This window comes from Halichoeres trimaculatus, unplaced genomic scaffold (genome assembly GCF_033239565.1).
Source record: "Halichoeres trimaculatus isolate MK-OKI-2021-1 unplaced genomic scaffold, fHalTri1.1 fHalTri1_scaffold_2, whole genome shotgun sequence".
NCBI lineage: Eukaryota > Metazoa > Chordata > Actinopteri > Labriformes > Labridae > Halichoeres > Halichoeres trimaculatus.
Genome location: NW_027437180.1, coordinates 37,273,116 through 37,290,569, shown reverse-complemented (window position 1 = coordinate 37,290,569; position 17,454 = coordinate 37,273,116). Strand labels below are relative to the sequence as shown.

Below are 17,454 nucleotides of genomic sequence, written 5' to 3'. Positions count from 1 at the left end.
TGAGATATTGTATTTTTTCTGATATCCTAGAACGAGATTTGATGCCTCTGAAAATAGATCATTGCCAGTTGGCCGCGAGATTTCAACCGTTGTGACGACACGAGGATCCTTTCTTTTTATTGGAGTAATCTTATAGAGCAGCTCCTCCTCTGTGAAGTCAGTTAGTCACACAACCGCCACCGAGGGATACACCCACCAAGAGCCGAGTATCCCCCCTCAGATGCTGGATGCAGGGACTCTGCTCTGCTGAGCAGCTCGGCTTTACATGGTGAATTAGCAGTTAAAACACTGTAGTTTTAGCAGACGTGGTAATACTTGTGAGACTGTGATATTTGCATGCTTGTTCTGACATGCTCTGTGAACCTGGACCACAATAATGCTGCGGTAATAACATAGTGAGGAACTGACGGTAGAGGCGATCTTTACACTACACTTTCAGCATGATGGATAAAACAGACAGAGAAAAGTGAAGGAGCAGGATGGAGCCCTGTTATAGAAATAGTTTATTGGTGAAGTCTGCCGATATTTCCACGTATAAACTATACATGTTACAGTACGGGTTTGACTCACCACACTGAAGCGTCCTGAGATGATCTGTGTCCAGGTGGATTTTCTTCCTCTTGAGCTGCAGAACCGTCCGGGTCTGACTCGGGGTCCAATACAAAAGGACGTATCCTACACTCTGCCATTTTATTAGTGCTATCAATGCCTTACGGTGAAGTTTTGGCAAACAGCAAACTCGCTCGGTCTGCTCCATTCAATATGGCGATTTTGTAAATACTGCCATGCTGCAAAAAACGCCCCCTGGCTCTACCCCCTCTGCCCCTCTGATAGAACTGACCAATCAGAGCACAAAGGGCTGTGACGTTGCGAGGTTACTGGAGGTCATTCTCCAAACGGAGCGTTTCAACGAGATCTTCAGAATGGCCTAAAATGAGGATATTGAGAACGCTATTGTGGGGCAATGAAGGAACTAAATGACTTGTACTGAGGGCAGAAATGCTTTACAGGCATCCTAGTTTGGCATAGTGGAAAGGAGAAACAAGCATGATATGTCCCCTTTAAGCAAGTCTGATTTGTGGTGTTCCTCATGTAAAGCATGATGTCATTTTTCAGCTTTGATAGATCAACAGGTATATTGCATCAAGGATCCTTTTATCTCACCTTTCTTCTTCTCTTTACTCACGTGTTGTCCCTAAGTCATGGCGGACAGGAGAGCGGAGAAGTCATGTGAAGAAGCCAGCAGATCGTTAACCAGGCGGGAGTACGAGGCGGCAGTCAGCCACAGCACGGAAGCCCTGGTCGTCCTCGCGCCCCAAGTCCAATCATCTGGTGCCCCTGTACCGCCGAGTCCTCCATCCCTTGTCGCCGCCTCCGCCGGACCCCTCCGCAGCCGCGTCCTGCTCTACAGAATCGCTGCTTTTCTGCAGCTGGTGAGAACAGCAACAGGCAGCCTCCAGTTTTCTTTAGTTGTTATTTTTTTCGACCTTATCAAACAGATACCAATTTTCTCCTGATGAAACAACAAAGTCTACTTTCCCTCTCTATTACTTTGTTATTTCATCTTCTAGAAAGCTTAAATTACACCGGTTACTCAAGTCCTCAGAAAACGGAAACTACTCTAATCCTGTAATGATAGAGTGAGGAACTCCACACTCAGCCACTCTGGGAGCTTACGTCATCACTGACCCTCAAACACAAAGTTTTCTAGTTTGTTTTGGCTTCACTACTTCATTTTTGTCCTGTTTTTGTCCAACAGAAAAACTACGACGAAGCAGATGAAGATTGCAAACATGGTGAGCAGCAGATCGTGTTGAAATCATCAGTATCTGTCAGTCTTTGAATGCACACAGTGATTAGGTGTTATGATTGAGAGAACAGACTTTGAAGACATTTCATGCACTGAAAGAAGCCATCCTGGGTGTGTTATATGAACTCTCTCTGTGTTTTTCTCCAGTCCTGGCAGAGGAGATGGCCAGGGGAGACGGGTCACTTCAGGCCAGCCTGCGCTCCATGCTGTTGGATGGCAGCCTGCAGGAGGTGGTCAGCATCCTCTCGAAAGCCTTGTACGGAGAGCAAATGGTATGATTGAAACTGATGTGTCTTATTTAACATATATAAAGCCCCAAATTATGATTGTAAATAAGTGTAAGTGATATCGAGGAGTGAGCTTAATGCTTGAGTAATTTCAGATCGAGTGTGCCAAATGCAAAAGCAGAAATATTGTCCAATGTGTTAACAAAATGCCATTTAAAATTAGCATCCAGCTTTTGTTACAAAAATGTATTATAAACTCATTGGCAATATTTCAAGACCCAAATGATATTGTTTTCTGTGACTATTTAAACACCAAAACTACCTAAGAAGAGTGGACTCTCTTCCTGTTTTGATCCAAAAAACAGACAAAACATACTTTTTTTGATCACATACATCTCGGGCGCTCCATCCTTTCATCCTCTCCATGATCTCTGTCGTCTTTTCTCACGATCGCGCCGCTCTTTCTCTCTGAACTACCGCGACACATCCTCAGTTGGAGCATGAACTGCCTGAACTCTTCTGACTTGCAGCGTCTCACTATTTCTCTTCATCTCACATCTTTTCCTCATATCCATGCTGAGCTCTCATCTGTAGAGCGCACCACTCTCGCCCACAGTAGTTTATGAGCAGGATTTTGATTGACAAGCTCCGCCAGAGCCTGCCCCTTCCAAAACTTTAGAATTTGAAAGATGAAGTTTTTCACTTCCAAGATTATTTTTTTTCCTTGTCCAAAACCTTGGATTTTCTCTGGATCTGACCTGCTGATGATTTCTGGCCATGTGACAGAAACACAGTTTTGATGGTGGTTTCTAAGTACGGTTTGGTGCACAGCATGGTGCGTGGAGTGGCGCTCATGTTTTATTTGTGAGTTGTGGGATAGTAGCACTAGAAAAGACTTTTGGAGCACCTACAGAAAAGTAAGCCCAGACAATATTTATCCCAGATATGTCATACATTTTGTTCAAGAGGAAGAATTATTCACTTTTAGATAACACTTTTTCACTGTCTCCAGTCTCCTACACCTGCACTTTCTCCTTACTTGCTTACTTGATTTGATTTATATGGCACTTTTCCTGCAATTTAGCAACACAAAGTGCCTCACAGAGGATAAAAACAAAACAAAAACAAAACGAAGCCAAACAGAAAAAAGAAACGAGAAAAGAAAAAAACAAAGGAATGCCATAAAAACCCCAAACCCCCCCCCACCCCCACAAATATACCCACACACACACACACACACACACACACACTGTTGATGAGGAGACATGGCTGGGCACCAAGACCTACGGTAGGGAAAAAGCTACCTTTGGGGGCCGTGCGGACCGGGAGGAACCATGGCCCATGGCTGAAGGGGGCGCCACCACAGGGACCACCCCAGCCCAGGCAGACAGGAGGCTCCACACCAAAGTGTAGAGTTCTCTAGCCACCAGGGCCGGAGCCATCCACGGGACAGCGCCCCAATCAGTGGACCAAAATCAGCTCCCGGTGTGGCAGGAACACTGAAAAACCGGGGGACTAAAATAGTAGAATGTGATAAAAGGTATAGAAGCTAAAACTGAGGGAATAAAACAGTAGAGATTAAATAGATAATGTGAAGTAAAATAAATCTTTATCTTGACTGAAACATTGAAATAAGTAGCCCTTTGAGATCTTTTGATTTAAAGGGCAATACAAATAAAATTTATTATTATTATTATAAAACAATAATATAATAAAAAAGGATAGACTAACTAAATACATAAATACATAAATAAATAAATAAATGAATAATGATAAAATTATAAAATAGAGTAATGATAAAAAAGTGAAAAAAAATAGGGGTAAGCATAAAAAGGATTAAGATGAGTTAAACTAGTCAGTTAAAAGCCTGATGTGTTTTCACTTTTTACCTCTTTGATCTGTCTGTATTCTCCCTTGCGTCTACTCCCCTGATGTGCACCATTGGCTGCCTGTCATATGCTGTCCGCTGCTCGGTGGAAAACAGGGGTGATGATATTTATTAGTCGCTCTGATAAAAATTTGGTCACAATGTTGAGCCTTGATCACTGTCCTCAGACTTATTCAGCAAGGCTAACTTACAGAGAAACACTTAGGTACACACCTCAATCTTTACTGCCGTCATTCATTTTCAACACTCTTTCCCATTTTTCCTCTCCTGGTTGGCCTCTGATAATCTTAACTCCTGCTATTATACATCAAACACTAAGCTCCCTTCAGATCTACTCCTCTCTTGTTCGAACACCTCCTGCAAATTGCAGCACAAACCTGCACACACAGACACAAGCGCATGTCCACAGGTCAAGCCTGGCTCCCAGGTTAGAATCACACCAGCCACGCAGGTCTCTGTTCTTCGTTTCTCTGCAGACAAACACAGAGAGTGACAAACATTATTCTGAAGATCCTTCAGCTTATTATCCTCCTCCTCCTCCTCCTCTTCTTAACTGCCTCCCCTCCTTGTTTTCCTCCCACTTTCGTGCATCATTCCATGCCACGACTCCTCCTCATCCTCCTTTTCTTTACTGCAGGTTTCGGTGTTAGAAAGCAACACTTAGAGTCAAGTTTTGTAATTTCTCAGCCTTCTCAATCCCGAGAGTATCAGGAGTATAAGACATTACTGTGCTCGAGGATCAGCATGAAATCCCCACAGGAGAAGGAAAATACTGTAAAGTGCTTCAGTATTTCGTCTGTTCACCTCCAGCACTTTATTTGCCTTGTAGTGTAGGGAATACAGCTTAGTTTGATTTCAGGCCAAAGTAATCCACTCAAATGTCTGTGGACCTCACATTAATGTGAAAAATAACAAGTGAAATCTGTAATTTCTCATGGATTTTCATAATCTTGTCTTTTTCTTCTTCCACAGAATGGTATCGTCACAAAAGACATGAGCAGATTAAAAATGCTCTTCTCAGAAATCGAGGTAAGGGCCGCAAACATCACCTCACTGTTCTCTGCTGTGCTCCCTACCCTCCTTTTGTTCCTGCCTTGTTAGTTTTACAGAGGATCATGTCATGCTTACAGGCAAAAGGCTATAAAGATGACTAATGGCCTCATCCCAAAGCTAACATGATTATTCGGTGCTCCTCTGCCTCGCTTGTAGCTATTGTGGATTTATTACTTATTAGTTTGCAATAAGTCCAGTGGTTCAACTGCTTGTTGTTTGACTCAGCTAGTAAGTAATCTCTGTGCCTCTACCTGCACTCGTTAACCTCTGAATGATGTCTCTGTCAGGCTATTAACAGGGAGATGGCACCAGAATACACAGAGGACCAGGAGGAAGGTGAGCAAACCTGCGTCTCGACTCCCTTTCAGCACTTCAAACCAAACTCAGACATTTATTTCTGTGGAGGTTTGGCTCATGCTGAACAGGTTAAAGGCTTTGTCTCAGTGTCTTATGACTGTGTGGTGTGTGTGTTCACAGAGGTCCAAGATGGCTGGCAGTTTCGGCCTCCTCCCAGGGGGGTCACCAGCAGTGAGGAGTACACCCTCTGTAAAAGGTAATACAAAGGGTTAACACATTATGACACACATGTGATTATAAATAAAGCTATCTTAGCTATAACTGTCTCTTTCAGTGATGCATAGACATCAACAAACTGCTTCTGACGAGGAAAATTTTCTCCATCAGTGGAGGGTATGGGGAAAATATTTTGAGATACTTTTAAGGAAGGATCAGGTTTTAGGCTCGTTTGCACATTCAGCCATCAGTGATGAAAACAGACTTTATGTAGTGGTGAAAAAAATAGATTAGCGGTCTGCATGAGCCAGGTTAATGCCTCAAAAGAGCATTATATTGGTAGTAGACCTTACCATTAAAGGCGCTAACGGCGCTAGCAGGATGATTGATATTCTCGCAATTCGTCCTATTTAGATTTTTGGGGTGCTGATTCAATTTAATTTGCAATTCTTCAATATTTACAATTGTTGCATTTTTTAAGTTTGCTTTTTTAACTCTAGACCATGAGAAAAAGTTAAATGATGATGATAATGTCTACAGACTGTATCAGGTGACATATTTTCTCATCATGTTAGTCAGAGAGAAACATTTCACCCTCTGCTGGAGAAAAGCGGTAACTTCTTCCAATCCGGTTTATAAAATAAGACTGAAATGAAGAATTTTATTTTGAAAAATAAAAATCATTTTTTGACAAACAATCCCGATTTTGATATTGTCAATCAAAAATCCTGTCTCAGGTGGTGGGAACTGTGTTTAGGGTGTAGTCCTCCTTCCTCCTCCTAATGGTTTTCCACCTTAGAAGCGCTGCAGGCTTAAGACGCTTATTGAATAACTTTTATCTTACTGAGGGAGAATTCTCAGAAAAAGTTAAGAATCTGAGGATTTCTAAGATTTTTCTAAGAATTGTGTCACGAAGAGCTACTTTTAGCCTTAGGATGCTTTGTGAATATGGATTACGGCACCTGTGAAAGGCGGATGTCGTGCTTATGCGTAACCATTTAAGACAAAATACACAAATACAGTGGATATTTAGGGATCCTCTCAAAAAGCGTGACAATGTGGAGCTTTACAGCAAATTTAAATTTAGTAGACAAGCCATTTTCATTTAACAGATGAGATAAGGCAAAGTTCACTGCCTTCAGTTTTGCAAGTTTGCTTTGCTCTTCGCTCTGGTTCCTTCCAAGATGTGTATGGTGATATAACGGAGCCCACCAAACAGCTACTTCAAGAGTTATTCAAGGTGCTTGTTCCACAAAGCAGCTCTAATATTGCTTATTTTATTTTTTTAAGGTCTTCTGCTGTACGCTCTAGGGGTGTAAATCACCAGTTTCATGACGATATGATACAATATCGATTCTTTGGACAACGATATGATATTTGCCGATATCACAAAGTCTGTCACGATACGATACGATTCAGGGGCCTTCAATCGATTTAAGACGATATAATGTCCTCACTGAACACAATCAGCAACATTTCACCTGAGGCAAGAAAGAAAGTTTTATTTCTGAAATGTGGAACGATGTGCTGACCTTTGGGTATGACAGTTTGTAGAGGATAATAGCCATCTGTATGATCTAATATAATTCAGTTAAGGTGCTTTTTTGCCCCCACAATTACCTTATGGGTCTGACTGTTATACTGTAATGTTTGATCATTATATCAAGTAATGATGCAACATTATAATTAAAAATGACTGATTACACAAACTTTATTATTGACATCAAACATTTGACCATTTTCTATCAAACCAAAAATGTGAAGCTTTGATTTTAATTAAACCCAAACATTTCTATTCTTCAAAATTAGAACTATCAACTTAACTAACTTAACATTGATAGTTTTTTTTTTACTGTGATGCCTGATAACCATAGTTTGTATGTCAGTAGTCGATGTGGAGGAGGAATGACACTAAGCTCTCGCCGTTTTACTTTTTAACTTTATGAAATTTCATGAATCAGTGCGCTACAAAATCAAATAATGAGAAAACTCACTGCAGTCGTGTGATGATGCACTCCTGTCGTCTGCGCAGCCTGCATCCTCTGCAGTCAGGTTGACCGTATCTTACCGGATACAGGAGAGCTCTTTTATGATTGGCCGATATGTCTGGCTCCCGTTTAGCTCTGTGATGCTAACAGCGTCTTGCTACACGTTCGCCTACTGTGGTGTGACTCGGTGTGACTAAACAGTACATTTTACAGCTTCACACTCCTTTACCCTCTTCAGATTTTGTGTTCTTCCTATAAAACGTCCCTTTCCCTCCCTCTCTGTGATACCGTTAACGCTCACCAGGTTTATTGCTGTTCATGCGTAGTAGGAATGTGCAATTCACAGTTGTTGTAGGGGGGTTTTCCAGGAGGTTTCCCCAACATTTATCTTTCTGCATCTGCCTTATTTTCACGGTGTGATTAGTAGATTGGCCAATTTTTTGCAGTTGTGCGTGCAGCTTACAGTGCAGCCAAATGGGCCGTTCCTAATCAGGACGTTATGCTATGTCATGCTTCCAAGCCTAGATTTGTATCAGATGGTCCTTTTTACATTCAGCCAATTTTGACCTGCAAAAAAACATTTTAAGCCCAAAATCTTTCTTATCCAGCATTCTGAGGAATAAGTGTTCACCAGTATTTTTATTTTCTGCACCATTTCATAACTTTAAGCTGGTCTTGTGTTCTCTAATGTGTGTTTTGAACTCTCACATTTTCACATCATGATATATTCATTCGTTTTAAGACACCACCTGTGAGAGCTGTTGAGTTTCTACGGAATGTACCGAGCTTTAGCTTTTAACAAGCAGCCTATACACAGTGCAAATGTAGATAAGCGAGACCTTATCACTAGTTGTTGAAGTTTTGCATTATTCCTTTGGCACCAGTTCAGCACCCTGTGTGTCTCTGCTGCAGGTTCCTGGAGCAGGGTCTGTGTCGGTATGGGGCTCAGTGTACATCAGCCCACTCGCAGGAGGAGCTGATGGAGTGGCAGAAGCGCTACGCGTCACGCCTCATCCGCCTCAAGCAGCAGCAGGAGAGCAAACACTTCACAGAGAACTACATGGAGACGCTAATAGAGAAGTGGATGAACTCTCTTTCCCCAGAGAAAGTGGTGAGTGCGAGCCAGCCAGAAAGGGCCTCAGGGGATACAAAGAAAGCCGTATTACCGCGCCAAGGCGAGGGTTCACTCCTTAAAACAGCAACCAAACACAAATATGTGTTGTGGATTCATTAAAGGCCTCCCCAAACCTTTAAAAACCACCAACCCACAGTTCATATCTCACAGGGTCAGTACAGATATTATTACCAGCAGCTGCTTTTATTTACAAACCCCAAACGCCAACTTTTCTTGTGAAGTATTTTGGAACAAGTGGTTTAAGTCGACTTGTGTTCAGTCCTGATTACAACACCATTGGATGTTCACCCTGTTACTGTTCCTCTTTTCTTCTCCCCATTTCAAAACCTAGTGGAACAGAAAACACAAGCTGTATTGAAACAGCAGAACAATCTGCTTTTTTACATCATATACTTTTTACATAAATGCTTAAAAACTTTATTTACCAGACAGACTAAAAGGACAAATCAAGAATCATCGACTTTCCTAAGTCAGGTGATCAAAGGAGACGAAATCAGAGGCCTCTGTGAACATAAAGGCCTGCTTTTGATTGATTATTCTGTCTTGAGGTAGAATCTGATGCTTTATATGTAGAGATTGATGGCTTGTCTGATAGACTGCTTGGTCATCCAGTTCTGATGTTCAGGGCTGCATGATATGGCCAATGAACAATATCTTGATAATTTTGAGCTATATTCCGATACACAATATCAACATTCCAATTTCTCCTCTTAAACACGATGTAAACTTTATATTTAACTCTTTGATGAATAAAATGACAGCAGTTTAACGATTCAAGCAGACCCTTCAGTCAGACTTTTAAAACTTGCGTTTGTAAACCCTAACCCAACCGATGAGATGTGCAAGCAGCTTTTTTACCTCCTTTCTGATGCGAAAATGCATCCACAGGAGTTTTCTCGGTGGGCGTGGAAGTGTGCTGCTTCCTGTTACAGGAGCACCAGCAAAAAGTGAAGGAAGTGAAACTTGAAAGATAATTACGTACTGACGTCTTAAAACATTAACATGACAATTTGCACTCGATGGGCGCGATTAGGGCTGCAACTAACGATTATTTTAGTAACTGATTACTCTGATGATAAATCGATGAATCAGGGGAAAAAGGATAAAAATACCATTTAGTAAATTTATATTTAGTATTTTATTGATGACAATTGTTTGCTTAATGATATACACATAGAAACAACATATTGGAAAATAATATAACTGACCAGATGCTACATTTATTAAGTATAAAAAGTGACATGAATGTATTGCCCCCTAAATTATAACAGTTTGGGCAAAATAACAAAAAATATCTTGTTATGTCATCAGATTAAGAAGTTAATGGGACAAAAAGGCAAATAAATAAAAATGAGCCCTCAATCTTTTCACCTGCAGGTCAAACAGTCCACCCCCTCTGCCCTACCACTATCTGTAGCAGCTAACGCTAATGCTAACGTTGGTTTAATGAACTCCTTGTGGTTTTCAAACGGGGTGATGATTTAATAAAAAGACTAAACCAGTCGTAAAAGACATACCATGCATTTCACAACATATAAAGGAGTGTAGGTGGGATTGTTGAGCTCCCGGCTCGTCATCGATGAGCCCAACATGTTTGTATTTTAAGTGCTGGATCATTGCAGTCGTCCTGCACTGTCATGCATTTTTTGCAAATGTTGCATAAAAGCGTGAAATACTCCAAAACTCTGTAAATTTTTTTGGACGAACGGCTTCTCTGGCTCTGCCATTATTGGTGTGTTTACTTGTTTCCCTCACCTGCCGACTCGGCTTCTCCTCAACCACGCTGATCTGTTTACATGTGACGTATACAGCCCTGCAGCCCAGGTAATCTACACTCCAGTCCAGTAGGTGGCGGTAATCCACCTGCCAAATAATCCAACAAAAAAGAAGAAGTTAAATAAACTGTAGACTGAGGCTGTGTCCGAAATGGCATACTAACGTACTACTCATACTAAGTATGACGTCAAAAAAAGTATGTAGTGCGTTCACATTAAATAGTATGAAAAGATTGTGTGCGCGAGAAATACCCGGATGTATACTATATCGGTAAAATTTTTAAGTATGGGAGGTGGGCATACTAGTCGTACTGACACGCCCCATAATGCATTGCGAGCCCCGTATTTATAAACGTAAATACAGAATGAGATGACAAGATGAGAAGCAACTAAAATGGACTTAGCTCTACAGGGAAACCTAAACGTAAGTACAAAGAAATAAAGTGCCTGAGGCGACGGACGGATCGTCTTCGGTGTCTGCGAGCAGTAAACATTTTCTAATTTTTTGAAGAGAGATGAATTCGTTTTGAGACCGGTGTTAGCTAAAAATCATCCACTAGCGAACTTCCCGTTTTCAAAATAAAAGCACCCGTTTATCTCCTTTAAGTTCTTTAAAGCTTTTGTAAATTCGGCTCTTGTTTTGGAGCGGACCGGAAGTTTCTTCGATAGCATATTGGCGCTCTTAACAGAATGTCCGAAATGTCGAAATTAAATTTGTATCCGTGCGTTTTGTGGCCCAAATGACCACATTTTGGTATTCTACGTGATGACTTTCTCGCCTCACATGTTCTTTAAACTTTCAAATGTGGCGAATCAACTGAGATATTTGATAGCCTGGTGTGCTTCCATAGACTTATGTTTGCTTCCAATTTTTGTCGTCGGAGGTTTTGAAATGCATCATGGGAAATCGAGTAGTATACTACGGTGTAAACGGTTGGCACTCTAATCATACTTTTAGTATGTAGTATACAGTATATACACAACGACCATGTAGTATGTGGTATGTTAGTATGCCATTTCGGACACAGTCAAAGTAATACAGTACATCAGTTAGGGAAAAACGTTGTCAACACCTTTACTTATTGATTTTTTCAATTCATTGTTGCAGCCCTAGTTGCGATACAGTCATTTCATACATCTCATATGTGACAACCAGCAAGAATATCAGATATATCTCCCACCTCTAGTTTAAAGTTGTGTTTTATCCATGTCACCTGCTCTGTGATGTGATTCTGTGTTGCACATTGTCCACAAACACTTCACCCTTTGTATGAACTCAAAAAGAACCGCCACCGTCCCAGAATGTATCCTTATTAGTTACACAGTATTAATAACTATAATGATATTTCTTTCTTGGAAAGATGGTAACTGCACCAACAAGCTTCCTCGTATCAAAGATGTCTCTGGTTACCTTTGCCATCACATGTTCTAAGCCTGTGTTTTCTTGTTTGTATTTTAGCTTAGCGACTATTTAGAAGGAGTGAATGTAGAAACCAGCTCCAGCCTCTCTGTGACTGTCACCACCAAAAAGTCTGCCCACTCCTGGACCTTCTCCTTGTTGTGCAAGGTAGGAAAAAATACAAAGGAATATAAAGCTATTTGTACGAAACATCTATCACTAGTAGGAACTTTTAAGGATGTTTTCTGCTCTCCTCTTGTTTTATCTTGTTGAACAGCCGCCTAGAAAGCTGTACAGAGTCGCCCTGCTCTACGATGCCCATCGACCACACTTCTTCATCACTGGTGTGTCAGCAGGAGAGCGGCCACAGGCGCTCCCTAAAGGCTGCCAGGAGTGGACTCCAGGAGAGGAGACAGCAGGTGGGCTGTACACCAACATTTCCCGTGTCACACCTGTGCTTTCATGTGTCTTCATTCATCTTCTACTCATCTGTCTTTTATTTTGAAAAACTTCAAAAACTGATATGTTTGAACCCTGTATTTTTTGCTTTGACCTGGTAGTTGCAGTGGACAATGGCCTGGACCACTGTGTCTACAAAGTGGCCGTGGGCTTCAGCACGGAGATCTTTGGCACCTTCAGGCAAACGGCTGTTTTTGACTTTGGCTCAGAGCCGGTGCTGATGCAGCGGATCATGGTGGATGCTGCCTCCATTGAAGGTATCCTAAAAACAAAAAAATAATTCATACACCAATCTGACTTCTCTGAAATTGTTTAGATACTCTATTTTTTTCTTTTCCAGGGTTAAACATGTTAATATCACATTAATTTAACACTTTGAAAGAAGCATTTACTGTGTTAAGACTTCTAACCGCTGTCGATTTTCACTTCCAGACCTTGAACACCTGATGGCCGCCCGACAGCAGCTCTTAATGACTGCGAAGCGTTGGGACTCATCCTGCAAGACCATTGTAGAGTTTGTTCCAAATGAAACAATGGCCGATCTGGAGCGCAGCCTCCTCTCCCGCTACCAGATCCCTCTGTCGGCCGACCAGCTGTTCACCCAGTCGGTCCTGGACAAGACTCTCACCAAAGAAAACTACCAGGCCCGACTGCACGACCTGCTCTACATCGAGGAGATTGCACAGTATAAAGAAGTCAGCAAGTGAGTGGATTTAATACTGATTCTTGTGCTCTTTGCTGCTTGTAGATAAGGTTAAAGTAATTCTGCTTTGGCAGCTTGCTTTGAATCATGCGGTTCAACCACACAGTTCTGTTTGTAAGCATTAAAGATGGCCATTAGGAAGCAATCGATGACCTCACTGACAGTCTTTTACTCTCGTAGGTCAAATAGAGTCAACTGTGAATATTTCAGTCTGTTTTAAAGCCAGATGAGACCTCTGGCTCTGAATTCTTTCTTTGAAAGCTCCTTCCTGTAAAAAATAGACATCATTACCTCCGCCAAGGAGGTTATGTTTTTGGAAGAGTTTGTTTGTCTGTGAACAACATAACACAAAAAGTAGCAAACAGATCTTGATTAAACTTTCAGGAAATGTTCAAAATGGGATAAAGAAGAAGTGATTAAATTTTGGAGGATTCTTTATCTTTGTGAGACAGGGCCGTTTTCACCATATGTGTTTATAACTCCACCATAAATGGTTGGATTGCTTTGCAAAACAATACAAGACAAGATCACCATCATTTCTGACAGATGTAAAAGTACGATCCGGATCCTGGCAATATTCTGGATACCAGTGGCGGCTGCTGGTCAGTCAAGGAGGGGAAGCTCATTTTTTTCTGGCCTACATCATAAACTTGTTTATTTATTTAAATGTAAATTCTACCCTCTGTGTCAGCTTGTTAGCAGCTGGAGCTGCTACGTGAGACTACAACAGGCTGTAAGTGTGAGTGACAGGGGGAGAAGCTCCCCAGCTGTAGCTGTAGCTGCTTATTGTTGAAAAGAGAGAGAATCTTTAAATACAACGCTCGTTGTTTTTAAGAAAAGCAAACTCGCTGGGGATCAATAAAACCTCCAGATCAGTCTAGAACAACTAACTATAAAACTCAGAAGATGCTCCGGTGGAGGGTTATACTTTAAGATCTCTGACTGGCTCATTTCACTGTCAATCAAAAAGGGATTCAGCCTCAGACAGATCATCCAATCATCATGCAGAAGCCCAGCGTCCAGGCCAGCCCACTGCCTCATAGACCCCCAGAGACGCTGAGCGTCCGATGGGCGGGACAAAGCCCAGCGTTTATCCAATGACCGTCCAGTTTCCACAGTGGAACAACCCACTCTACGCTTCCCCGTTGAAGTCAGAAGACGCTCAGCGTCCAACTGTGTTAAAGCGCTGAGACGCTGAGGAGATGAATGAGAAGGAGGTGGAGCCAGTTACCTGTGATAGGAGCTGATTCTGAACAAAAGATGAAGCAATTCTAGCGCAGATTTATCAGTGAAATGTTCACACAGCAGAACATATCAACACTTTTTTGGGGGCATTTTAGGGGAAGCTGAGCTTCCCTTGCAGTCTCAGAGCAATCACCACTGCTGGGTCATCATGTTTTTTAACACCGTCAGGAAACAAACTATAGTACAAACCTGCAACTAACACCAAATTGTAGCAGACTGCTGAAAGGGAGTATAACATTAAAGTAGGACTAAAGTGTTGGTGACAATCACAATATGCTTGGTGGAGGTCTGCGCTCTCTGAGGGCTTTTGTGGTTTTCACACTATGTTTGGGCTCATCAACAGTGTTTCTATGTCTTTGGTTGTTTAATTGCATTGATTATCTTCTGCTGTTGTATGATAATCCCCTTATCTTGCATTAAATTAAGTCCATCAATCTATGTGTTTTCACAAAGCGGCAACCTCCAGTCTAAGAATATGAGACAATGCTGAAGTGCTAAAATCTGCTGTTTCTCCAGTGTCCACTTGAGGCTGGCTCCTAAAGTACCTGAAGTCACATACACACCAAGCCAAAAAAAGCTGTTTTCAAAGCAGAAATTAACCTATTTACAGCCTGGTTCAAAAAACGTCTCCTGTCTAAGTCGCTTATTTTACTATTGGCACACACTGTACGGGTGGTGAATCAGAGGCACAGCTCAGGTCACATGACTGAAGGGCACCCTAGCTGTACTCGACATAGCTGTAATCAAAGCCCCCCCCCCCCCCACACACACTTTAAATTTGCCAATTTTTGAAGCCACTTTGCTTCAGAAATCTGTTTCAGAAACACTATCTCTGTTAATTTCACAGTCTGGAATTTTCTCAAAGAAAATGAAGCTTCAAAAGATTATACTCAAACTCAACTTAACTTATACAGCACCTTTCATACAGTCAGCATGCAACCCAAAGTATTTCAGAACAGAACAGAACAAAGAGGAAATAACATAAATGAGAAAAATACCCAGAGACTAAAACCAGAAGAAGAATAGCATTAACAGGAGCACATTTAAATCAAATAAGTGAAGAAGTAAATATCAAAATAAGAAGTTAAAAATATCATATTAATATGAGAAAAAAAACAATACAATTCAAAAGAATGTGTTGAAACAATTATTTTTACAGTGCAGTCTTGGTTTGGAAAATATTACTTCAGAATTAAAGCCAAATTTAGAAAAAATGCCTAAAATTTCCTTTTAAAAACACAGAGAGCTTTCTGTTTTGATGTCTCAATGCAGAGAGTTCACCAGTTTTGGTGAATCAAAGTGGAAAGCTCTTTGGCCAGTGCCTGTGTGGTTCACATGAGGAATGTTTAAAAGAGAAGACCGCAAGATAATCCAACGAAAACTCCTGCCTTCTGCATCTGACATAACTTTAGACAACACCCTCAATAATTAGACTGATTTAAACGTTGGTACCCTTGATTTTTTAAAACTTTTTACCCATAGTAGTTGGAATAAATTCTTTTGGTTTAATGGTATGGTTATTCACCTGAGTACCATCATGAAGTGTTGGATACCGTCTCACCACAAGGTGTCAGACTCAACCTTTGAAAGGCGTTTCTCTCTCAGTTTGAGAGAGAAAGGGATAAAGGGAGTGTTTCACACCCAGCCTGACTCACAGATGCGTGTCTGTTTGATAATGTGTCTGAGGTGGTTTCTCAGCAGAGGGGAGGAAAACACACAGAAAGTATTTTTTTTCTTCTCTTTAAAGCAGCCCTCACTTGCTGTTCCTCCTGTTTAACTAAACGTGAGGTGATTTTTACTGCAGGTGAAATCACAGTAAATGCTTAAGTCTTTGCACAGTGATAGAGGTAGATTAAACCCTCCCCCTGCAGACGAGATGTCTGAACTCTTCGCTCTCGGATGAATCTTGTCTCCCCATGGCTTACTCTGTCGAGTTAATCACTGAGGGATTAAATCAGGGAGTCCTTTCTCCTGTTACCTTTTTGCATTAAATATGCACATGAATCTCTCCATCTTTTAAACTACGCACAGGGAGATTCCCTATTCCTCTAATCAGGTAGTTTAAGCAGCAAGGTTACTGGGTTCCACTGAAAAATCAGTATTTGGCTTAAAATACATTCTTTATGCAAAAGAAGTGGTGATATCACACTAGACTGAGAAAAAATCAGGACGCCTGGTTATCTGAACTGAAAAAGGAGAAACAAAGGTGACTCACTCTCTGTTAGACGTTTAACCTATCGTAGGACTCATGCAAAACCAAAACAAGAACTCTCAGCAGACTCTTTGGATATAAATACAGGATGTGTTTGTCAGTCATCCATCAGACTCAGTCATCACTAATATTTCCTCCTGTTTCATCATCTCACATCCAGCAGACCGAGAGAGGCAGCATCAAACAATCTGGAAATGAAAAAATATTTTCCCCAAAGTGCTTCAGACTTCAGCTAAATACTCGCTAGGATGAGATCAGCTCAATAAACATGAACAATATTCTGCTTTGTTTACTCGACCTCCAGTTTCTCAGACGTTTATAAAAGCAGTCAATGACGCTAGGCCAAGGGTCTGCAACCTGCAGCTCTTTAAATCCTTTGCATTGGCTCCTTGTAACTTAAAAAAAAAGATATTGAAATATTTTTTTTTGTCTTACAGAGGGTATTGATGATTGAAGATACTGACACTAAATAAAATCTTGCGTTAACATTTTGTTGAATTAAATATGCACCGCTCTACTCCACCTTCTACAACATCAACAGCCCATCAATTTTCCATGCAGCTGTGCTAACCTCAGGTTTCACAGCCCTGGGAAGAAAACTACATCTACAAAAAGACTTATCTGGAAGATTATACAGATTTAATAGATAAATTCATTAAACTGACAACATACAAGCTCCTACATGCTTGATATTTGGCAAGACATAAGCAAACAACTTAAAGTGATAAGTTAAGAGAAATTATTAAAATATTATCAAATTCAAGGATTCTTTCAAAAATTTCTAAAATATTAGGAATTTCTTAAATTTTACTTGTTTTTGCTTTTTTTTTGTTTGGAACACTTCAGGTTTTTTTTGGAAAATTTTGCAATTTTTTTTTTTTTACTTTTTATTTTTTTATTTTAATTTTTTTTATCTTGCAAATTTTTGAAATTTCACATTTTTGTTAAAAAAGTTTTTCTTTTAAATTCTATGTATTTTTTTTTAGATATATACATTTAAAAAAAAACTACGACCTCACATGTACAATTTCAAAAATTCAAAAAATT

The 17,454-nt window shown here is 40.7% G+C and overlaps 1 protein-coding gene across 1 annotated transcript in view; it reads left to right on the top strand.

The window, feature by feature from the left end:
* Nucleotides 1–1,192: 1,192 nt before the first annotated feature.
* Nucleotides 1,193–17,454, top strand: part of helz (helicase with zinc finger) — a 78,244-nt gene continuing 61,982 nt past the window's right edge. The window contains exons 1-11 of the mRNA XM_074695561.1: nt 1,193–1,433; nt 1,760–1,796; nt 1,958–2,082; nt 4,898–4,954; nt 5,266–5,314; nt 5,456–5,531; nt 8,392–8,590; nt 11,849–11,956; nt 12,066–12,207; nt 12,349–12,504; nt 12,680–12,950. Of these exons, the coding sequence (XP_074551662.1) occupies nt 1,203–1,433; nt 1,760–1,796; nt 1,958–2,082; nt 4,898–4,954; nt 5,266–5,314; nt 5,456–5,531; nt 8,392–8,590; nt 11,849–11,956; nt 12,066–12,207; nt 12,349–12,504; nt 12,680–12,950 (1,451 nt within the window). The 5' untranslated portion in view covers nt 1,193–1,202. The remainder of the gene's footprint in view (nt 1,434–1,759; nt 1,797–1,957; nt 2,083–4,897; nt 4,955–5,265; nt 5,315–5,455; nt 5,532–8,391; nt 8,591–11,848; nt 11,957–12,065; nt 12,208–12,348; nt 12,505–12,679; nt 12,951–17,454) is intronic.